Genomic DNA, 24857 nt, shown 5'->3' on the forward strand with positions numbered 1-24857 from the left:
ATTGGCCCTCGCTCTGAAGTGCCCACCCCCCTTGTTTGCTCTGATTGGTCAGGGGAGACGTCTATCTACAAGCGAAAGTCATTCGGAAAAACTGTGCGGGAAAAAAAACAGGCAATGGCGGAATACGTCATTACGTCTTAGGCTGCGTTACGCTCGCTGTCGTCGCCCCCCCCATATGGATCCTGCTCCGATCTTTACACGGAGGCCGCCATTTTGGAACCATAAAGCTAACAAACAATAACAGACCTGACACAGCCGCAGGTGGAGCCGGAAGGAGACGGAGAGAGGAGAAGTGAGGGAAGAGCAGCAGATACGAATCGCTCGGTCGTTTGCTTCGGACTTCTCATGACCTGGAATACTTTTATAAGGATTTTGATTTTTGTGATGTGTGGACCCTTACGGACTAAAGGAATATGAGGAATGAAGAGAGAACCGGAGTTTTACACATCTAAACGGTAGGCAGTCGCCTCGCTCCGCTGGTACACAATGCTGGTAGATATTAATAAATCATATTTAAGTGCTTATGGTTAGCATGTTTATATTCACAAAACTTTAAGCCTCTGTTAGAACATGTCTAGAACCTTCTAATGGGACCGTGTGTGGGCCAACGGGTCGTTAGCAGGGTGAAGCTACTAGCCTTACTCAACAAGTACAATGCTAACTGCTCCAGAAACCACAAAAACAACTCATTTTTAAGTCTTGTGCTTGGCTAATGGAGTACAACACTTTACTGGCCTGTTAGACTAATGTGTGCTGCCACCTGCCATGGACATGTTTTGATAAAATGACTAGAGGTGAATGAGAAATTAGCTACAGCCATTATAATAGTGTTTTGTACTGCTAGCTCATGCTTACTGCTCCTACTCATTCTGTATTTATATTTCTACATCTGTTCGAAACACAAGATATAACATGGAAATAAGACAGCTTTTGAGTTGTTTAAAGATATATGTGTATGTGTGTGTGTGTGTGTGTGTGAGATATAGGAGGTTTTAATCCTGATATTTTGTGGCTTTTATAACTGCTGCTGAAACTTGCTAACTGTTCCTGAAACAACAAACTAATTGTTTTTACATTTGTAATTTTACACCTGTTCTATAAAAACACATAAACATGAAAATGAGACAGTTTGCGATGTGTTGTAAGTAGTATTTTTTTGCTATGCTAGCAGGTTTCTCCCAGGTGTCGATCTGTGTGTATGCCAGGTTAAACGTAGTGTCTAGTCCATATTTTCTTCTTTTAATTTAAAGTCCAGTTTCTTTCAGCCAGTGTCAAAGAAATGTAATAAACTACACTCATAGTCTTGATAAAGTAGATTACCAGTTTTACACTGTTAAGTTCTTAGTAATTAATTTATAGCTAAAGATGTTTACCACAAATTTTAACATTTGCTTATAGAGGCATGCTTATTTCACCTTACAGAACCCAGCAATTGAATCAGGCCCTCACTTAGATTTTTGCTTATTTATTGAATGTTGGTCCTTACAAAAAATGTTGTTATTCTAAGTATTGGGCTGAAGAAATGTTCTTCTAAACCCCTGAAAAAGTCTAGAAGGTACAATATGCTATTCAGCTCTGTCAGACAGCAGCTGGGTAAAAGCTCAGCCCTTTTCTGTCTGTGTGTAAATGCTCTGCCATCAGATCACAGCACTGATGTGACGACAGCTGACAGGTCCAGTTAGAGGGGGGTGTGGACCGGCCAACTCGCTCTGCGGTGCTTTTCATGGATGAGGTCCTTCTATTCAGTGAAGACATGGAAGGTAAAACCATCTGAATTCACTTTACTCGTCTTTTGAAGCTGTCCATCTCTCTTTTGTGGCTGAAAATTACCACATGGTACAAATATAAGTCCACCAGTCGCACATTCAGATGATGAAATGAAGAAAAAAAGAAAACTTTTCCTCATATTACTATGGGTTTAAAGAACCGGCACCTTTTAAAGACCTAGTTTGAAACAGGTTTTAGTGGGGGATGACAGCGAGCTGGAGACTGGTCTCTAAACACAAACAAGCTCATTCATTTATTACTACGCCGCATCTGCATAAATTTAAATATGGAGAGTAAACAGTGAAGTGTTAGTTTGTTAGTGTGGCATTGAGCTCCTGAATTGGATCCTGTTATATGTAATGTAGAAGAGAAATGCTCAATTACTCCTGTGTGTGTGTGTGTGTCTGTGTGTGTGTGTGTGTGTGTGTGTGTGTGTGTGTCTGTGTGTGCGTGCGTGCGTGTGTGTGTGTGCATTGCTCTGCTAATAATTCCGTGCAGGGTCGAGGCAATCAGAAACCTCTCACTTTTAATCAGCGTCACACAGAGCAACACACACACACACACTAACCAGTTTGACAACACCAGTATGGTGAGAGAATATCACACACACACACGCACACACACACACAGACACACACACACACACACACACACACACACACACCTCAGGAATTAGAAATAAATACATGTAAATGAGAATGGGTACAACACTTATGCACACTTAGTGCATGTTTAGCACGTTTTCACACACGCTGCTGTGAGGATAAATGGAGAAACAAAAGACAGATAAACCTATCAAAGAGAGGAGAGAAGCAATCTGTTTCACGTTTGTACACTGATGCTGTCACACACATATATTGTACAAACACACACTTTGCAGCACTCTGGTTGTCCCTGATGTGATCTGGCTCTGCTGCCTTCAGCTCATAACAGAAAAAAATAGAATAACAAGAAAAGCACTGGAGAAAAAAGAAGAGAGAAACAAATAGACAAAAGATAAAACAGCTGAGACAAAAACAGAGGTCCTGACTTTAGGCTGCTGTTTCTGTCCTCAGAATCAATTCCTGCAGATTCACCCAGCGTCTGCAGACACCAGCCTCGGCTCACCTGTACTCTCTTGATATACTGAGTGACACCGACCACATGTCATCGATCCACACGAGGGGCTCTGAGGACCACCTGCCACCCCGCGACGCTGCTTAAATGGTGAGGATGCAGGTTTCTATTCCGATAGTCCTCCATGTCTTTATCACAGAGCTGTGGGGTGGGGTGGGGTCAGTGTCTGACCTGCTGGCTGCTGTAGTGACAGACTGAGGCTTACGTCGAGAGCTGCTGCAGCACTGAAGGATCTGTCCTGCTGTTGTGTGGACAGTAATCAGACTGTTGTTCTTAGTGAGTTCATCATTAGATTTGTCGTTCATGATTTGCAAATGACGACTAGTCGCACCGTAACTGCAAAACAGGAAACCTCAAACCTCTGTCTAAAAAAAACAAAATGTCATTAGCTATTCACTTACACCTGCAACATTGTGTCAGGTGAAACATGGGCTTGGATTGGGCCTCATTAAATTTGATTGTCTGGCTGCGTTATAAACAAACACACCAGTTGCTCCTCTGTTGTATTTCTGACAAAGTGTGTGTTGTTGGATTAAATTGCTCTAGCTCTTACCACCAGTAACCACAGGTGTCACCATATTAATAAACATGACAAAAATCTTAGGGATTACAACTTTAATGTCATATATTTTACACGTTTCCGGTGTTTTATTTTGAAGTGTTGATCCATTAGAAAATATATTTGTGGTTTTAAGAACCAAAAACCGTCTCAGTGTAGTTTTACATCTCCTCTCTCAGGCTTCTCTCTGGAGCTCTAGTAACAACAGGTCTGTGAGCCAATCAGACGAGAAGCTGATTGGGATGGGTCCAGGTGGGCGGGGCTTGGTGACTGCTTTGTTGTGACATCACAAAGTTCCAGAAGTCCTGACGGCTGGTTTTAAGGCTCAGTTTCTGGATACAGGCTGTGTGCATTTCTCTGTGGACTGAGGCTTTGATACTTTCACAGTATTAATATAGAAGCTAGACCTGATCTATAATCACACTACACATGGACACAGATCTTTACACTGTGTGAGACCTTGGACTAGCTAATTCAAGATTCAAGGCAGAGACATACTTGCTTTTAACTTTGCATGTGTGTGAGCACGATGGCTGACTCGGGTGTTCTGCGTCCTCAGAAAGGACATCATACAAACTCAGTAGTTTATGCTAGTGAGCTGTAGTGTAGTTCTAGAGGCGTCCTCCTGTGGCGAGAAAAGGAACGATAAGTTCGCAACATCAGTTGAAAAGCAAGTAACTCTCCAGCTTAAGACTCCTAACACTCTACTTGAACTTTTCCCACACATGTAAAACCAGCTCTGCCACGAGGCCTGAAATTCTTGCACCATTACAATTTGCCAGATCCAGACAGTTGTGATGTTGAGGCCGCTGTAGCCGGCGGTGGCTGGCGCTTCGTTCCTCGCCAGGCGTGACAGACACACTGACGACCCACAGCCGAGGGATGCTGAGCAGTCAGAAGTCTGGCTCTGAAACCCCACACTACACCGAGCTTACTCTATCTCCCACTACACCACGGCATTCATCAGAGTGTGTTGACATCAAACACACACACGCCCTCAGTGGTTCATCTGAGCACAGAAACAGTGAGCCTCTGTTTGTTCTGTCTGCGCTGACCACTGGATGCTCGGTCTATATCTGCATCTCTGCCTCTTTCATGTGCTGTGACTATGAATCATGGATGGATTTGTACTTTCAAGGAATTTGAAATATTGATGGTTGGATCTTTGTGTGTGTGTGTTCTCCATCTGACACGCTCACTCCTCCTCCTTTATATTTCTTTTGAGCTGCTGCTTCTGCTGCTTCTGCTGCCGCTGCTGCTAGATTGGTGTCAAGTGCAGAGGCCTCACACACACACACACACACACACACACACACACACACACACACACACACACACACACACACACACACAGTCTTTCTTCCTAACAAGTGATACACATTCATTACATTTTCTGCCCACTGTGTGTGTTCTGACACCAATCTACCCCGAGGCAGGAGAGTGTGCCACCCACTTAGATCGCTCTCACTCTCTCTCTCTCTTTGTCTCTCTCCCTCCCTCTCTCTCTCACCCCGCTGTCTTCCACCTTGATCCGGTTCACTGAGACGGGACTCTAATTGGCCGTACAATGTCAGAGAGACTGTGCGTGTGTGTAAGACGGAGAGAGAGTGTGTGTGTATGTGTGTGTGTGTGTGTTGACTTTGTCCAATAAAACAGTCTAATATTCTAAAGCCCTGATAGTGACCCCTGTAAGGAACAATGTTCATTAAAGCCCACACTATGAAACGTTTGATGGAGCGGTGATTCTGTAATTCTTGTGGGCTAGAGGATAAAAAGTTTCTCCTGGTGGCGATGCTGGAGGAAAAGTCAGGGAGTCACTGAAAACAAAAGGGTTCGTCCACCTGTGGATCAATTACTCTAAACCCCTGGGCCCCTGGTCCAGAGCCTCAGTATGAAGTCACTGTGAACTTTTCTTGTTGTCAAGTAAAATCAAACAACAATAGAGACTGAAACCAACTGCAAAGAGACGCAAAGTGGACACAAAGACATGTAGGAGGGGGGGCTTTTACATATCTATGCCCAGGGGCCAATTATCTCTATTATAATATTATAATATTAATGTGCAGTTTTGTAGAAGCCGGTTGCACCAGCAGCTCTTGTTAGTTCAAATTTAGCCTTCAGTGTAGATTCATCTAGTGTTTATGTAGAGACAGAAAATGTATACTTAGTAACTAGCAGGTGTAGCTGTCACCTGTCTAACTGAATTAACTGACAACGCTAACGTTAGCTCGCTAACACGTTACCTGCGCAGACTGAAGTCGATAGTTGACTTGACACTTGAAAAAATACGTTTTGTAATAATAGATGAAATGCATATTTATATTTGTTAGATTTTTCAAAAATAATACATGATTATACAAATAACACAAGACTAATGAAACACACATTTCCTCATGTATCCAGATATAAATGAAACAAAGCACCTACACTTACAAACGACTGGCAGTTATGTTGTTTGTTTGGCATTGTGTACAGTTGTATAACAGCTGATGATATATGGTCAGCACTACATGTATTCTATAGCAGCTGATATAGTTACATCATACCCACGTAAGACAGTCCTTTTTAAGTTAATTAAGTAACCTTAATTAAGGTTAGTTAAAGTTAAGTAATTTAAGTTTTAATGGTGCAAACTAGTAGATTACAGGTTCATGTATGTTATATTTAATTGTGTTGGGACAAGTGTAGCATAAACCAATGCCACTTACCACAGACTAACTAGAAAATAACTAGTTACTAGCTAGTCTAGTACTAGCTTCAAGTATATAGCATGCTATGCTACTTCTACTTATGCTAATCCCTGTAGCCAGGTCCCAAAATGTGGTGTCAATCCTGAAACCTGAAGACATGTTGAACAATCTCATATGGGGGAACTGTTTGGCGTGTCTTCATACTTGTGGCCGTGTTGTGTAGTTTGCTGAAACAAAGTGTGGCACGGACAGACAGAACAACTCACATCGAACATCCTGTAGCCTCTAGCTGGACAAAAGCATTGAGCACTGAAGCATCTGACATAAAGAGAGATGAAAACTAGCGGTTAGCTTCGCTGAACACGACATGAACCTGACAGAACACACACACACACTTATATATATATATATATATACGCTTTAACCATCCCCAGACAACAGATAGCTTTAGGGGAGACACACACACATGTTCTGAGACAGATGGGCAGGAACACGCCAATCGTTGTAAAATTAATGGCTCATGTGATAGCCAATCAAACGCTTGGCAGGCTGTGTCAATAGCCAATCAAACAGCTGGCGGCATGCATGCAGATAAGCTGGAGGTCTGTCAGTGTCACCTTGGTAACGGCGGGGGGGGAAACCTGACCTTCAACACACGCTGAGATGTGGTTTAATGTCAGACACAGAACACGTTTCGTTGGTTTGATAGCGAACGGATCCTGAGCCGGAAAATTACAGGTAATGTCAACACAGGTTAACATCACATTTAGTGTCACTTATTTTCATGTAAAAGCCCACTGGTTGCGTTTATATTATTTAGTGACAAAATCAGGGGTGGAAAGTAACTATGCTGTACATTTACATACTGAATGTCATTTTCTGTTGCTAGGAGTCTCGCAATCAAAACAATAACAAAAGTTGGTGACGTTGTGGAGTAGTGTGGGATCATGGGAGTTCTGTCAGCTTCTCCTGGTTTGGGTTTTTACAGTGTGGGTCGTTCTGGAGGTTTTTACCGTGAGTTCTCCTCTTTTCCAAAACAAACAGAGCAGGTGATTAAAACGGGTAAAAACAAAATAAAGCAGGTTCACGTTTCTCCAACACTGTTTGTTGGACACGGGACATCTCAGAGGGGTTGGGAGCCGAACTGATGCGAACGTTTGCTCAGCTTGTGTCTCTGATGTTGGATAACTAAAATCCTTCATCTCGTTAAAATGCATAGTTAAAAATAACCAAGATCTAAAAAAGTGTATCGTACAAATGTGCCTTAAAACTGGACAGAGTCAGTTTTGATAGTTGTATGAAACCATCTACAGGCGACCAAGTGAATCGGATCTTTACCATGATTAAAGTACAGTTTTCTCCATGTATGGATAATAGATAATGTGAGAATACAACTCAACACAATACATATAAGTTACATATTATAACTTTAATGGGCAACTGATGTAAAAATGCCAAACATTTCATGTTTCCAGTTTCTTATATGTGAGAATTTTTCCTTTTAATTAATTCGATGATTTTAACTTATTTTTAATAATTTTGAATTTTAAATTCAGACAAAAGCTTTGTTGGGTTGTTACTTTGTCTCTGGGTGATTGTTTTAGAATCTGTTGAACTTTTAAAATCCAAATAATCAATCGATTAATCGAGGAAATAAGATATGAGATGAATGCACATTGAAAATAATCATTATCACAATCATAATCAACGTACTTCAGCAGTAAAATACTGTTTTTATAATATCAGTCGAATAATAAACTAATAATATAATACAGTATGCAACAGTATAACACATTCTTGTGCACTGATACTTATTTTCATGATACAGACTCTACATTTATACACTTTAATATAAGTAACATTTTAAATGTAGGGCCTTCACTCCTAACAGAGTATTTTAACAGTGTAGTATTTGTACATATACTCCAGTAAAGGAACGAATTCTTGTCAGTCAACCAACTAAATCTAATCCGATCATCTTCTGACGTTTTATCTTCTCCGCTCCGGCTGAACTCAGACAGTGAAGAGTGTTTCACAGAACAAACGAGTGAATCCAGCCTCTGAATGATCCGGCTGCTCCGAGGAGGAGAGCTCCCAGCTATTGTGATGCTAGGTGAGCGGGAACAACAGAGCGAGAGTGGGTGAGCGGTTCTGTTCAAACAGCCGTGGAAATAACAGCTGGATTTACTGAGGAGACTGAGTCACTCACATTAGGCAGAACACGGTGTCATGGATGCTGTGTTTGTGAACCATTAGTCTGCAGCTGTCAGGTTTCCATTCAGACGTCGTGCACTTTAGACGGTCAGCAGACGTAAAGGTGAATTGATGCATGTTTACATTCACCACTACTAAAAGCACTGTTGTGAGTGGGATGATTGAGATGAACCGTTGGTGCAGTCAGGTGTCGTTAAACCACTGCAGAAGAAGTCATTAAAAGGGGATATTTGTACGTTTCACAACAGCTTCGGCCATCATTGTATTTATAAGACGAGGTTACAATTCGCCTTCTGAGCAGCAGCGCAGCAGGTTGGAGGCTGCAGTGACTCGGTATCGGAAAGTGACGAGACGGGCAAGGGCTAGCTGGTTAGCGTGCTAACGTGAGTAGAAGAAAAGACGTGATGGAGGCAGGAGTTAACATTGGTGTTTCTTTCCACCTCTGGTCACAGCTGTTGGTGAGTAAAGGAACATTTCTGCACTGGTAAACAGACGTTAATGCTAATGTTAGCTGTGTAGCAATAGCAAAAGATACAAATAGCTCCTTTTTAAAAAAAAATCTGTAAATCCTCAAATGCTGGAATCAGTGTATGTTTAAGTCAAAGCTTCATCTATGTCGTGACTTTATTGAGGAACTCTGTTTCCACTGAACTTTAGCACATTTTGTTTCTGTCAGTACGATTGATAAGTACTGTCAGCGCTGTCTGCGACAGGGTTAGGGCTTCGAGCTGTCATCCATTACCCTGGAGGTCCATGAAGACGGGGTGGTATTTTAACTTAAAAAAAAAATTCTTTCATTTTTAATTTATGCGCAAACTTAACATGAGCACAAACACAGGTAGATGGAAAAATGCACCTGTTCAGGTAACCCTGTGATGGACGACGATGACACCTGTAACCGTGGTAACTGTACGCAACGAAAAAGGCAATAGCTGGAGATCAAAATGGAAAAATGCACCGATTAAATCCAATGACTGAAATTATAATTAACACTGGTTACCAGCTAATGGTGATAAGAAAACAGTTTTTTAACTTTGGAGATTTGTTACTAGCCGCGCAATAACCAGGTCATTATATATTAAAACATCGCCCTTAATAAGTGAGGAAATGTAAAAACCATGTTATGAGGAAATGTGAAATAAATATGTTCATATTCGTGTCATTAATATTTTATTTGACATTATTTCTTCTGTCTCTGAATAATTTCTTCATTAAGAACCAGTCCAAAAACCAAGTGTGTGTGTGTGTGTGTGTGTGTGTGTGTGTGTGTGTGTGTGTGTGTGTGTGTGTGTGTGTGTGTGTGTGTGTGTGTGTGTGTGTGTCACTGAAATCTGTCAGTATTGTTCTTCACACAGCAGTCAGTCCCTCAGTGTGTCACAGGTCTCCCTCTCTCTCCCTCTCTCTCTCTCTCTCCAGGTCAAGGGAGGTTGGACCATGTGCTTCATTTTGGACACAGGTGTGATGCCGGCAGACTCTCTCATGTAAGTGTTGTGGAGTTTTCTGAGCTGTGGCCTCTTCGCTGTGTTCAGAGCTGGTGTAGTTTGGTGGTTCTCGCCTCTGAGGACACTAAAAACATCTTGTGCATCTCTCAGATAAAAAGCGCCGAGTATCTCTCGTCGTCCTCGTCCTTACCTGGACATCTTCACCTATAACCAATCTCTGCAGACCTGACGCTTCACTTATCAACCCTTCCTCCTCTCACTGACAACAGGCTGCTAAATACAGCTGCTCCTCAGAGTTCGCAAGGTTACAGGTGATGGAGCATGATAGTAATGTACAAGCAGGTTGTACCGATCCTCTGTGAAGAGTCCACCTATTGAGTATGTGGGTCCTCGACAGTCAAGAGACAGACGAGCTTTCAGGCTCTTCACACCTACAGGAAATGAAGGCGACATCCACACTAACGTATTATTATTTATAAGCATCATTACACTTAGCGTCCACATTACACCCGCCTCGCTTCCTGTTCGGGTCCTTCCCTGATTCGTCATGTTCCCATCACGTGACCCTTTTCTGCAAGAGAACCAAATAATCCAGGCATTGAAATGTTTCGAGAACATTTAGAAACATACATAAATAGACCGGGGTCCTTGAAAGTGCTCATGAAGCCTCTGTATCTTTTTAATTGTCTGTCAGCTGCTGTAAAGCTGCTGGTTCTCATTATAAAAATTCATGGTGTTGTGGCAGTAATTAACCTTGATCCGTGTTGGGACCTTGAATTTGAAGGAAATGGGCCTGGAAAGTCCTTGAATTTATTGAAGCTCTCTGTATAATTCAGCTCCATCCTCCAGAATCATCACACAAATCAATCAGAAAACCTTTGACACACATGAAGGAGGGTTTAGCTTGAGCCAGTGATGAAGCACTTCCTCTGCAGCACAACAAAGAACCAAGCTGATAAATATATAAAATAGAAACTGTAATAATGAAAGTCAGTGGAAATAAAGAGACCGAAGTAAAAAAACTCATCTCAGCAGACACATTAATTACAATTAGAAAATCTACAGCTGTGTGTGTGTGTGTGTGTGTGTGTGTGTGTGTGTGTGTGTGTGTGTGTGTGTGGTGTGTGTGTGTGTGTGTGTGTGTGTGTGTGTGTGTTGTGTGTGTGTGTGTGTGTGTGTGTGTGTTGTGTGTGTGTGTGTCACTGAAATCTGTCAGTATTGTTCTTCACACAGCAGTCAGTCCCTCAGTGTGTCACAGGTCTCCCTCTCTCTCCTCTCTCTCTCTCTCTCTCCAGGTCAAGGGAGGTTGGACCATGTGCTTCATTTTGGACACAGGTGTGATGCCGGCAGACTCTCTCATGTAAGTGTTGTGGAGTTTTCTGAGCTGTGGCCTCTTCGCTGTGTTCAGAGCTGGTGTAGTTTGGTGGTTCTCGCCTCTGAGGACACTAAAAACATCTTGTGCATCTCTCAGATAAAAAGCGCCGAGTATCTCTCGTCGTCCTCGTCCTTACCTGGACATCTTCACCTATAACCAATCTCTGCAGACCTGACGCTTCACTTATCAACCCTTCCTCCTCTCACTGACAACAGGCTGCTAAATACAGCTGCTCCTCAGAGTTCGCAAGGTTACAGGTGATGGAGCATGATAGTAATGTACAAGCAGGTTGTACCGATCCTCTGTGAAGAGTCCACCTATTGAGTATGTGGGTCCTCGACAGTCAAGAGACAGACGAGCTTTCAGGCTCTTCACACCTACAGGAAATGAAGGCGACATCCACACTAACGTATTATTATTTATAAGCATCATTACACTTAGCGTCCACATTACACCCGCCTCGCTTCCTGTTCGGGTCCTTCCCTGATTCGTCATGTTCCCATCACGTGACCCTTTTCTGCAAGAGAACCAAATAATCCAGGCATTGAAATGTTTCGAGAACATTTAGAAACATACATAAATAGACCGGGGTCCTTGAAAGTGCTCATGAAGCCTCTGTATCTTTTTAATTGTCTGTCAGCTGCTGTAAAGCTGCTGGTTCTCATTATAAAAATTCATGGTGTTGTGGCAGTAATTAACCTTGATCCGTGTTGGGACCTTGAATTTGAAGGAAATGGGCCTGGAAAGTCCTTGAATTTATTGAAGCTCTCTGTATAATTCAGCTCCATCCTCCAGAATCATCACACAAATCAATCAGAAAACCTTTGACACACATGAAGGAGGGTTTAGCTTGAGCCAGTGATGAAGCACTTCCTCTGCAGCACAACAAAGAACCAAGCTGATAAATATATAAAATAGAAACTGTAATAATGAAAGTCAGTGGAAATAAAGAGACCGAAGTAAAAAAACTCATCTCAGCAGACACATTAATTACAATTAGAAAATCTACAGCTGTGTGTGTGTGTGTGTGTGTGTGTGTGTGTGTGTGAGATAAAGACTCACTGCCTCACTTGTCTCTCATCATTAATTTTCTCTTCATTGGTTTGGATTACAGCCGATATGATGTACACAGACAGAAGAATAGAACAGAGTTGAATAGAGTAGAATCAAATAAAATCCAATAGAATAGAACTGAGTAGAGTAGAACTGAGTACGGTAAACCAGAATAACATAGAATGGAGTAGAATATAATAAAATACAGTAGAATAGAATCACAGCAAAATAGAATAGAATCAAGTACAATAGAATAAAGTAGAATTAAGTTGGTGGGTATAGCTTTCACTCACTTCTCTCTCTCTCTCTCTCTCTCTCTCCCTCTCTCTCCTCTCACTCACTCTCTCTCCCTCTCTCTCTCCTCCCTCTCTCTCTCCTCTCTCTCCCTCTCTCTCTCCTTTCTCCCTCTCTCTCTCCTCTCCCTCTCTCTCTCCTCTCACTCACTCTCTCTCCTCTCACTCTCTCTCTCTCTCTCTCTCTCTCCTCTCTCTCCTCTCTCACTCTCTCTCTCTCTCCTCTCTCTCTCCTCTCTCTCTCTCTCGCTCTCTCTCCTCTCTCTCTCTCTCCTCTCACTCACTCTCTCTCCTCTCCCTCTCTCTCCTCTCTCTCACTCTCCCTCTCTCTCCTCTCACTCACTCTCTCTCCTCTCCCTCTCTCTCTCTCACTCTCCCTCTCTCTCTCTCTCACTCACTCTCTCCTCTCTCACTCTCTCTCTCTCTCCTCTCACTCCCTCTCTCTCTCCTCTCACTCACTCTCCTCTCTCTCTCACTCACTCTCTCTCTCTCTCCTCTCACTCACTCTCTCTCTCCTCTCACTCACTCTCTCTCCTCTCACTCACTCTCTCTCCTCTCTCTCTCTCACTCTCCTCTCTCTCCTCTCACTCACTCTCTCTCCTCTCCCTCTCTCTCACTCTCCCTCTCTCTCCTCTCACTCACTCTCCTCTCTCTCACTCACTCTCTCTCCTCTCTCTCCTCTCACTCTCCTCTCTCCTCTCACTCACTCTCTCTCTCCTCTCACTCACTCTCCCTCTCTCTCCTCTCACTCCCTCTCTCTCCTCTCACTCACTCTCTCTCCTCTCCCTCACTCTCCCTCTCTCTCCTCTCACTCACTCTCTCTCTCCTCTCACTCACTCTCTCTCTCTCTCCTCTCACTCACTCTCTCTCCTCTCACTCCCTCTCTCTCCCTCTCCCTCGCTCAGTCAGCGCGTGCCTCTCGGTTGCAGCTCGTGCTCTAACACACAAACGCTCACCGCGAGCGGACTGCTGAACGGGGCGGCACGAGACTCTTCCTCACCACCACCACCCTCCTCCTCCTCGGTGGATGGAGGGATGCTGACGGGAGAGAGCTTCATCACAATCTTCATCACCGAGCATCATCATCACCACCCTCATCCTCATCCTCACAGGAGGAGGAGCAGCAGCTCTCCGCGGACTAAAAAGTTAAGGAGGATCCGGTGTTAATTACGGAGCACCGGAGGGGCTCGTGCCCGGCGTTGACCCGGGATAATCCGCCTGACACGGTTAATTTCTACTTTGGACTCCTTGGAAACGGACGCGGTGGTTTTTGGGGGATTTACGGTGTGTTGACCGGATCACTGACGGTGCTTTCAAGGATCGTTTTCTAAACACTCCCCGGTCCTGAAACTGATCTCCGGTGTGTTTGAACGCAGCTCTGACGTTAAGGAGGGATCCCCGGTGGGGTTTCTTTAAACGGATCCCCGGTGTTTAAACTGATCACTTATCTGTGACGGTCTGAAATGATCCCCAGGTGTTGGCGGTAACGGATCCCCGGTGGTTAAAAGGATCAATAACTGACTTCTGACGTTTAACTCCGGTGATTTTTTTTTTCACACGGATCTTTTCTGTGTTCAAACTGAGGTGCTTCACGGATTTCTGCCGGTAGTGGTAACGGATCCCTGAGACGGTCCCGGGTGGACTTGACGGTTTGCTGACCGACGGTAACCCCCCCCCCCCCCCCCCCCCCGGTGCTTTAAAAGAGAGAGAGAGAGAGATAGAGAGAGAGAGAGAAGAACCGCAGGTATAAAGCAGGTGCTCAGTGTAGACTTCACCGGGGAAAATCACCGAGGTGCACCGGGACGAGCGCCGCTCTTCTCGGGACTGAAGAAAGTCTCGGTAATAACGGATCACCACCGGGAGGTCCCCCCCCCCCCCCCCCCCCCCTCCCCCGAACCCCGGGGACCGACCGCCGCCAGAAAACCAACCCGGGGCTCATCATCCCCACCAGGGGCGAGAGAAGAGAAGTTACCGGAGGACCGGAGGAGTTAATCTGGATCTTTACCGGCTAAATTAGACGCTCTCACGGACCGTTAATGATCGGATAACCCCTCATCATTAACACCAGACTAATCTAATTAAAGCGAAGGATTGATTGTTGGGATTTTACCGCCTCTCTTTCTCCCGCTTTCCGCTCTGTCCTCTGTTATCCGCCGAGGCGATTTATGATCAATCATTTTAAATCCATTTTTTCATCCATCAGCCTCGTGAGCTGTAAAAGCAGGGATCGTTTAGACCCGGACATTCACCGGAGTGAATTATCTCCTCCACGGTGAAATAAACCCACATGCTGGCCGTAAATTATCCCCTTAACCCCCCTAGAGAGAAGCAGGGAGAGAGACATAGACTGAGGCCAGAGAGAGAGAGAGAGAGTTATTACCTTAATTTAACTTCACCTGTTTAGTTGACGTGTCAATTGAGAGCATCCAGTAAAATCTGATTTTAATTTGAAATCTGTCCAACTGAGATACTTCCCTCCTTTTTTTTTATCAGCAAGTTTAAACCCTTAAAAAAAAAAAACCCCAGATGAATCGCAACCAAAAAGATCTTTATTATACCAAAATAAAACTCTACTGTTTTTAGCAGAAAGAGGAACCTGCAGATTTTTTCAAAATAAAACCTAAACCTTTAATTTAACTCCAGCAAACTGAGACAAAACTTTGTTGTCGTGGTCAAATCCTGTTTGCACATGCGCTGATCTGTGTGAAACAATAAGTCCTCTGACTCCAAAACTGAAATGTAATCATAACATTCATAGAGTCGTGCCTCCGAATACTGCCCGTAATGTTCCCAAGGTGTTTTTATTTCCCACTGTATCATAATAATAATAATCCCATAATAGTCTGAAAGGGGTTTATTTACGCTTTACTGCAGGTCTGGAAGAGCTTTTAACTCTGAAGAAATTAACTTTACAACAACCCGGGGACAACAAACCTGCTGCTTTAAAATCCCCAGTGTTAGTTTAAGCTTCGGTTGCATGTAGATTGATTGATCAATCCTGAAGCTTGAAATAAGGATTTTAATGTTTAATCTGTGAGGAAACCCAACGACAGTCTGACTTCAGCTTCTTTCCATGTCGCTGTAGAGTTTAGCTTACCCAGCTGGTTTCCTGTGAAAGTCTATGGATGGTACGCTCACTGTATAGCCACATACTCAACAGCATACCTCCTCCTCCTCCTCCTCCTCCTCCTCTTCTTCAGCCTCCTCTACACTTGAAATCAAGCCATGCTGCATTGATTTTTCTTTTTCTCTCCTCGCCGCCAAAACCAGAACGCACACGACCGCCTCATCCTTTCTGGTTTGTCAGTTTGGTTGCCTGAAATGTAAGACGTGCCGTGGTGTTGATTTTCCACCTCGTGTCAGAGCTGAAGGACGCTCAGAACGGCCCAGCAGCGGTGAGGTCAGAGTTCAGCTTCTTCAGAAACACAACCGCTGGAGTTTCAGCAGCGCATACTGGAGATTTGAACGACTGAGAACTGGGAGCTTTTGGACGATCAAAACAAATTTTTTTTTTAAAGAAATCCCCTGTCAACACGCTGGAATCTGACCTGAGGATAAATGAGTGTTTATTTGAATCACAACTTGTTTCTGACTTTGAACCTTTTGGACGTTTCTTTGTTGTTAAAGTGACAGTTTCAGCTAAATGGGACTAAACGACAGCAGCCCGGGCGCCATGCGAAATGGCCGCGGCCTCTCGGACCAGTGGGCTGAGTCTGTGGTGGTCCGGCCTCGAACCACCGAGCGCCACATCACGGTGCACAAGCGGCTGGTGTTGGGCTTCGCCCTGTCCATCCTCACCCTCATCATCGTCACGGCGGTGGCTGTGGTGCTCAGCGTTCGCTTCGAGGAGTGCGGCGCACCAGATCGTGAGGGAGCGACAGGGGAGTCGGGCTCCCGGGGTTCTGGGGGGTCGGCGAAGTTGAACGGGAGCAAAGGGGAGAGGACAGGGGAGAGGGGGGATGATGAGGCGGTCCAGCCCTGGAGGAACTCACGGCTGCCGGGCTCATTGAGACCGCGGCACTACGACCTGCGGCTCGCCGTCTACATGGACAACTTCACCTTCTCCGGAGAGGTCAGCATTGAGCTGGAGTGCGTCAATGCCACCCGGTTCATCGTGCTGCACGCCGACCGCCTTGAGGTACGGTGGCCTGTATGAAAAAAATCTGTGTCAGAAATTTGGTATGTACTGTACGCTCGCAGTGATGTCATCGTCAGACAAGAATCTGCTTTCTGACGGAAGATTCACCGACAAATTATAAATTCTGTCGCATAAACCTTTAAATATGTCCCAGCAGTCTTTGCGAGATACTTGGCTCAGGGTGTTTGGTGACTACTTATTGTACAGCTCGCACGTGGCTTCTGATGATGGTGGCGAAATCATATTGATATAAATGGCCGTCAATAATAATAATCCGTTGTCAGTCTGAGAAGTGACGCTAATGATCTTTGATTACCCTCGTTCAGAGAGACGGAGAGAGACTTTCATATTTAATAATTAATAGTCAGTTTTCTTATGAAAATACAATTGAATTGTTTATTATAGAAAAGTTTCAAAATGATTGTCCAGCAGTCAGTTATAGTTCTTAGAAAGAAAATCATCAATCAGTCAAAATCTGAATCCGCAGGTCAGATTTTTACCAAACTTGGCATTTGATATTCACATTCCGCATTAACACGTAGAAAGTTTTTGTCTAAGCAAACCAACGAGAACTTTCCAAATAAACATGATTTTTAAATGAATCATTTCAATCTCTCTGAGTCAGACGCAACGAAACACAGGAAGAGCGGCCATGATGGTGAAGAGATGTTTGCAGTGCCTTATTCTGTCGATGTGGCAAGAGCTGCAGATGAGATGGAGGAATCTGAAGCTCCATACATGCACTAAACCCCGCCCCTCACGCCTGTGTCATCCAATCATATTTCCAGAACATGAAGCAACAGCAGGGACGGGTGCTTCCCTGCCCGTGGTCGTGTACATTTTGACACGTCCGATAACTTTCCTGATGATTCTTTTCCAAACAAACCTCCTTGTTTGCATCCGGAGGTCTTCTCTCTCTGCGCTGGAAAACAACCCGCTCTCTAACAAAGAATGTTTATTTCAAGATTTGGCCTCAGAGATTTCCTTAACGAGGCTAATTAACAGTCAAAGTTGCTGCTTCAGCCCAATTTTTGAGTGGAGCGCATGGTGAGAGAAAGCCTCAGAGAAACGCCTGAGCTACGTGATTTTTCAGGCCGGTCATCTCGGCTAATGTGAGACAGGGATGAATCTGTCTAATTTGGGCAGAGGCCAATTAAAATACCCCGCAGCCCCCTTTTGTGTTTATGTGTGAGCACACTGTGAATTAAAAGGTGTTGTTGGGGCGGTAGACAAGGTCTCCTAAGGTATCCTCAGAGTTAATGCATTATGAAAAGAAAAATTGTCAGGATGTGAAAAGGCCAAAAAAAAAACAAAACTGTGAGTAAAAATAGAAGCAGATGGTGGAAATAGGAGGAAAAAAAATACTCCTGCAAGGAGCGCTTTATTCTCAGAGTCAAAGAAATGTCACAAGTAAAAAATACATTCAGCATTCAACAGAAGAGTAAACGTGCTGAAAGCATCGTCATGGTGGTTTTACACTGACGACAAATTAACAATTCCTGCTGATTATCTTCCATCAAAAACGACTTTAATAAAGTTTTTGTATTTTAGTTCCAATGAGAAATCAAAGCAACCGACAAAACAAACATGACAATTAAAAGGGATTTCTGGTTGAATGGAACATTTGAAGGCATCGCGAAGCGTGGCGCTGCGTTCGCTGACTCGCCAGAAAACCCTGAAAAACATCCTTTTAATCCCCAGCGTTTCCTCTCTGTGTCAGCAGGCTCTCTGCTCGTATCGATCAGTTCATTCATCAAAGAGCAAACGCACACTCACACAAACAGATAACAAATACACTGCTGCCAGGTGTGTTCCCATCATGCATTGCTGATAATTCGACTGATTTCCACTGTCTCTTCTTCCCCCTAAATTTCATAGTCTTAGTTCCTCCAGTTTGCAGCCAGCCGGTGCTGGTTTGCTTTAAGGTTAGAATCTTTAAGGTGCTAGAAGCTTGTTGATGGAACTTAACAGTTGGTTTAAGTAAATGCATTTGTGCCGTCCACTCGAAATCAGTCTGAAGACGCAGTTTATCCTGCAGCAGTGAAAGCAGGGTTATTCAAAAATGAATGTAATGTGATAGCTTCCTCTATTCTTTCTCCACTCCCTCAAAAGTCAGCACTGTCACGATGGTTTGCAGTTGGCCAGCAAAACAAATTTGCATGTCAAATATCAAATTTGAGCTCGGTACTTGGCTGCGATTCGCCTTAACAAGAGAACCAACAAATCCACTGACATGAGCAGATTCTGGTCCAAACCTTTGGTGTTCGAAATGCTGTTTGAACTGAGCCCAAAGAGTGGAGAGGTCACGGTTCTCCCTGATGGACTTTATGTTTGATTACATTTCATATTTGTTTTGGATTTTATTTCATGTTTTATTTTGAAGTCCATGTGTCTCATGTTAGTTTTACTTCCTGTCTTGAGTGTTCGGTCACTCTGTGCCACTTGTCTTCGTCAGTCCGTCTGTTGTCAACCTGTTCAGATCCTGACGTACTGTAGTTTTGTCACCTTCAGTGTGGTTTTGAATTCTCTGCAGTTTCACCAGTTTCTAAAGTTTCCATTAGTTATTAATTTATTGTCATTAGTTCCTTTTTTCCCACTTTTGTCACCCTTTTGTGTTAATGTGTAACATTTGGTTCAGTTATTCCTGCGTACGTGACAAGAGACAGAACGAGATGCCGCCTCTTCGCCCAAACAATCACTGCTCATGTACAAACGAGCGTTCAGCAGCTTCCTCAGTCCATCATCACCTCACTCTGAGGACACTTGAACACGAGCAGTACAGCAGTATCCACTCGTGGTCCGCCCACACAGGTGTTTCCTCCTACTTCACCTGATCAGACCTCCTCTCCTCTCAGGGCTGTGTGGGCGCGTGCAGACCCGACTGGACTGACACCTCCCTCACTGTCGGTGTGACGACTTTCACCTTGATGCTTTTCTGTGGTGCAGCGAGTTTGGTGACATTTCATTTAATTACCAACAAAATCCTCGTCCATCTTCGAGCTGCAGCTTAGGTCTAATCAGCAGGGATGAGTGAAAACACCTGTGATGCTTTGCAGCGCCTTTAATGAGTGAAATCGCTCTTCCTCAGTCACTGTTGTTTCATCGTCATCATCGCTGTGGTCACACGGTCGCCCTCAGGTAAGCTGATGATCAAACAGTCTGAGTTCTGAGTTCCTTTTTTTTACTCTTGTATTTTTTATTTTTTTACGAGCTACCTGCATACCTCATAACACCCCATTTGTTGTACATGTGGTCCTTGTCACGTCACCATGGCGACAGGTCCAGCATCCCGAAACAACAGCTGGCAGTGAATCCGTAATTGCTTAGCAACGGCTTTCATCTGATAAACTATATACGCCCTTAAATGGATTAAAACCTGTATCTTTTGAAGAGCAGCGCGTCGCTGATTGAGCTGAACAGCAGAGGGCGCTGTTCACAGCGACAGCAGCTGACGTGTTCAGCTCTCTACCGGCAGCGAGGCCTTAACTTCGTCACGTTAAAGTCTGCACAGCTGAGACGGGGGAGTGACGATGATCATAACCTCCTTACTCCCTGAATTTACACAGCTGGGGTCAGAGCCAACAGGTGGATGCTGGGATGGAGGCGGAGCTTCGTAGCGTAGTTTGTAGTGTGTTGGGTAGAGCTCTGCGGCCTGGCGACTCGTGCATCTCATTAAAAGTTGTGTTTGACCTCAGTCTTACTCGTGCGTGTCTCGTTAAGGTGTGACAGACGTGTCGACTGCGTTCCTTCCTCTTTAAACCGCAGCTGTTATCCACGTCGCATCGTGGTTGGACGGGTCACTCCACAGTTCATCAATATGTGTCCTCCTCTTCCTACCTCCAGGTGGACCGGGTGTCCGTTACGGCAGAGGGTGGCGCCGGTGGTCGTCCTGTCAACCGACCAGGGGGCGGAGCCATGCGTGTCCACCGCCACTTCTCCTTCCCGGCCAATCAGATGTACGTGGTGGTGCTGCACCGCGAGCTGAAGCCGATGAGGGTTTACCGGCTGAACGTGAGCTTTGACGCCGCCATCGAGGACGAGCTGCTGGGCTTCTTCAGGAGCTCCTACACCCTGCAGAGAGAGAGACGGTACGCACACTGAAACACACACACACACACACACACACACACACACACACACACACACACACACACTGAAACACACACACTCTAGAACACAAACAGCCTGAAACAGACTCGTTTTTCCTGCAGCAGCAGGTGGTTTGAGCAGAAAAGGTCAGAGCTTCACATCCACGACATTGATTAACTCTCACACACACCGCTCACAGTGTGTGTGTATGTGTGTGTGTGTCTGTCTGTTTGTGTTTGTTTCCCAAGTCTCAAATCACGCACACACCACTCACTCCCTCCTTATGAATTTCCCATAAGCCTCTGGTGCAGAATTGTTTCCACATCAAATTTCTTCCCCACGGTGCTGATGGGAAACAGACTGTGTGCTGATACATTTATTATTTCATGCATGTGCTTGTGTCTATGTGGCCATCTGTGTGTGTGCGTGTTCGTGTGGATGTGTGTGTGTGCGTGTGTGTGTGTGTGCGTGTGCGTGTTCGTGTGGATGTGGATGTGTGTGCGTGTGTGTGTGTGTGTGTGTACTACCACAGCATCAGAACATTTTTATCAATGTCTCATCCACTTATTGCAGAAAGACAAAGTTAATGAATGAAATCAGCTGATGCTCACTCGTGATCAGAGGGAGGAGTAAAGCTATGGCCATATAAGGACTGAAGCTTTATATATATATATATATATATATAGCTTTAAGTTTAACTGAACTTTCATTGAATACACAGTAATGTCTCAGTGTTAAATGGGTATTCACTAGTTTCTGGTTATATTCTTTATTGTATTCCTGTGGCTTTTTCCACAATAAAAGCCACAGGATGTTTCACCAGTTGAATTCTCAGCGAGTGGCAAAGGTTGAGTTAATATTAGCAATAACTTTCATAAAAGTCAGACTCTAAGACATGAAAAACACGACACAGCTGACAGTGGCTGCCATACCATCATATGGAGACACCATAAATCCGAAAACTGAATTATTGCCATGTTGGAACTCCTCTATAAGTCTGTAATAGTTTCAGTTTTAAATCCATGATGAATGAATGAATCAAACTTTATTTGTGCAGCACTTTTCATACAAGGTAGTGCAGTTCAAAATGCTCCACAGACTGATGAGCTGAAACGAAAAGGACAAAAACTAAGTAAGAAAGCTGAAAATGAGATACAATAAAATAATCAGTGAAATAAATGCCAATATCATCAACAAAAATAATGACATTTACTCATTAAAAAATTAATTAAACGGAATACTACTGAAGAAATTACTAACTTAACACTCAAGTATCATTCTATTGTGTAATATTTAGAGAACTGGATCTAATGCAAGTATTTTTAATTCTTTAACTGGCATGTGATGTGTTAGTGACATTAATAGATAAATTGTATAACACTGTATAAGAATATTTTCCAAACAAAGCCAGATGTTTAGTTCAGAGCCAAATGTGAAAGAGTTCACGATGAAGAGTTTCATTTTCCAAATAAACGAATCAGTGAAAACAAAACAAATCACAAACTGGAACCAGAAAACACCTGGAGTTTTAACTGGAGACCATAATCAACACTGTCAGATGAATTATCTGACGACTGACTGACCAAAGTTTCAACACTAAATTAAAGGGCTCCTCCAGATTTGATAATGAGTTGTGTTACTGCAGCTCATAAGATGCTCTAAAAAAACCTTTGTCCAAACTGATGTGGTCAGACTGTAGAGTCAGAGAGCGATGACGCTGATGGATCGATGGACAGAACAGGACCGTGGCTGCAGTTTGTACCGTTCAGAGAGTCGACTGCACAGAGAAGAGGTCACGACTGGTAACAACAAAAAACAAGAAGAAACTAGACGAATTTAAATAATAATATAAAGAGAAGTCTGCAGTTTATTGTCACAGCTAGGAAATTAAAATCTGTGTTTGCATTTTTTTGGACTTTTATTGTGAAACGGAAAGTTTGGATTCTTTTGAATGTACATTCCTACATGACGTCAGGCTCTTGTGTTTGACTCTTTTAAAACAACAAATTTGTGCAACAGCTTGACCAAGATGAGGTTGAGATCTGCTGCTGAACACGATGTGACGACGACTCTGATGCTGCCGGACAAAAACAACTGGGGAGAACTTGAAGATGAACCCAGGCCTGCTGTTTATGATACATAAACAGAGACAGTGATAGCTCATTTAATTGACTCCATGTTTCCTTTGCTACCATTAGCATATCATCTTGCATCACAGATTTCTTCATGGGCTTCCACATATTCAAATTAGTGAATCTTCTAGAGTCTGACACATATATAATGTTCTGGCAGCAGCTGAACATTAAGACATAACACTTTAAACACACGTTGAGCTGAGACTTGCCATCAGTGCTTCCATATTCACTGGTAGCTGCTGCTGTTGGGATCAATACCGTATCAATACAACAGCTGATGAACCGGCAGAGCTCGATCACAATACGACAACCTGTTTAATGCAGCAGCTGACGGAGAGCGGCCCACTGTCCACTCTGTGAGCAAACTTTATTTCTTAAAGGTCGAAACATGGATCATACAATTAGTGTGAACTGGGTTGTTGCATGTGAACACGTGCACTGCAAACGATTGGTGGAAGCCGTGGGAGCAATGAGGCGGGTGTGAAATAAATAAATATGACTGTGTCCGTTGCCTCAGATGAATATTAGATGATTTGTAAAATTCCGACACGTAGCGAGAAAAAACATGTATATATGACTAACACTCTTTAAAGGTGCCAGTCTGGGTTCATGAATATGTTAATGTGATGACTAACCAGCCAAGCAAACAGACACATAGTAAAAACACAGCTGATTATTTAGAGGAGAAAAAAAAAAAAAAGATAATTTTATTCAGAAGGAAAAATAATTTTATTCTGAAAGAAGCTTCAAAATGTCAGATTCACAGAGCGTAGGTGTTCAGGGACGTCTACTGTCCAGATTACACACTGCTGAGGTGTGTGTGTGTGTGTGTGTGTTTGTGTGCAAAGCTTCCTGTTAGCTTAAGGATTGACTTGATGCAGTGGTGCAGCTAATGCTAACACACACACACACACACACACACACACACATTCTCTCTCTCCCTCCACTGTGAGATTTGCTTAATATCCAGAGTTACCATAAACCCCAGGCTGGGCTTAAACGCTTAAATGCTGGGGGGGGGGGGGAATTAATTAGTGCTCACACGCACACACATGCACACACATGCACATACACGCACACACACAGTATCACTGTTTAAGCTCAGTATTGATCTCTATGCAAATTATGCAAAGGCGAGTTTAATGTTGACGCTGCTGTTGTCTCCCATTAAAACCAGTTCAGTTCCAGTCTCTGCTGCAGCGACTCCACTGACCTACTCACATGACACATGTCATCACGTCAGGATAAAAACAGACGCATCAATACTCAGCTAATGTATAGGAGAGGCAGTTAGTGTCAGACTCACTCAATGTTAAAGGATCAAAGCTCCTCCAGTGTAAAGGTGTGTGTCCATGTGTAGTGTGATTATAGATCAGGTCTAGCTTCTATATTAATACTGTGAAAGTATCAAAGCCTCAGTCCACAGAGAAATGCACACAGCCTGTATTCAGAAACTGAGCCTTAAAACCAGCCGTCAGGACTTCTGGAACTTTGTGATGTCACAACGAAGCAGTCACCAAGCCCCGCCCACCTGGACCCACCATCCAAACCTTGCAGGATTTGGTTTCTCTGGGTGTTTTTACCTGAAATCTGCCAGTCAGCCAATCAGAAGAGAGGCTCAGAGCCTTAGTTAACCAACTGAATATCTTGAATGTGGCTCCGACACTGAAGATGAATCAGTGATGAAAATAGTCGTCAGTTGAAACTACAAACATGATATTTTGAAAAACTTTGCCATTTGTTCAGTTCAGTATAAAAACTTCAACGATCACATCACTGTGATGTTCAGGCGGCTTCACTCGGGTCGAGGACTCTGATGAAGTTCAGTGTGTTGCTTGTCAGGACAATAGAAGCTCTGTTTACAAGGCTAATCGCTCGCTAATGTCACAGCATAGGTGAAACTGATAAAATAATTTCTTGTAGGGGATTTAATTACAGCTGCAGCAGCTACTAACAGGCCTCAACATTAATCTGAAAGCACTGGTT

The 24857-nt window shown here is 43.7% G+C and overlaps 1 protein-coding gene and 1 long non-coding RNA gene across 2 annotated transcripts in view; both read left to right on the top strand.

Moving 5' to 3' along the window:
• Positions 1-256: 256 nt before the first annotated feature.
• Positions 257-2967, top strand: LOC130163844 (uncharacterized). Its single transcript, XR_008826531.1, has 3 exons — positions 257-455; positions 1642-1760; positions 2823-2967. It is a non-coding gene; the product is annotated as an uncharacterized LOC130163844 (long non-coding RNA).
• A 10461-nt stretch (positions 2968-13428) lies between these two features.
• The window catches only part of LOC130163510 (thyrotropin-releasing hormone-degrading ectoenzyme-like), a 147151-nt gene continuing 135722 nt past the window's right edge, over positions 13429-24857 (top strand). The window contains exons 1-2 of the mRNA XM_056367772.1: positions 13429-16647; positions 20491-20735. Of these exons, the coding sequence (XP_056223747.1) occupies positions 16153-16647; positions 20491-20735 (740 nt within the window). The 5' untranslated portion in view covers positions 13429-16152. The remainder of the gene's footprint in view (positions 16648-20490; positions 20736-24857) is intronic.

Source organism: Seriola aureovittata, chromosome 22, assembly GCF_021018895.1.
Source record: "Seriola aureovittata isolate HTS-2021-v1 ecotype China chromosome 22, ASM2101889v1, whole genome shotgun sequence".
In the NCBI taxonomy this organism is placed as follows: Eukaryota; Metazoa; Chordata; class Actinopteri; order Carangiformes; family Carangidae; genus Seriola; species Seriola aureovittata.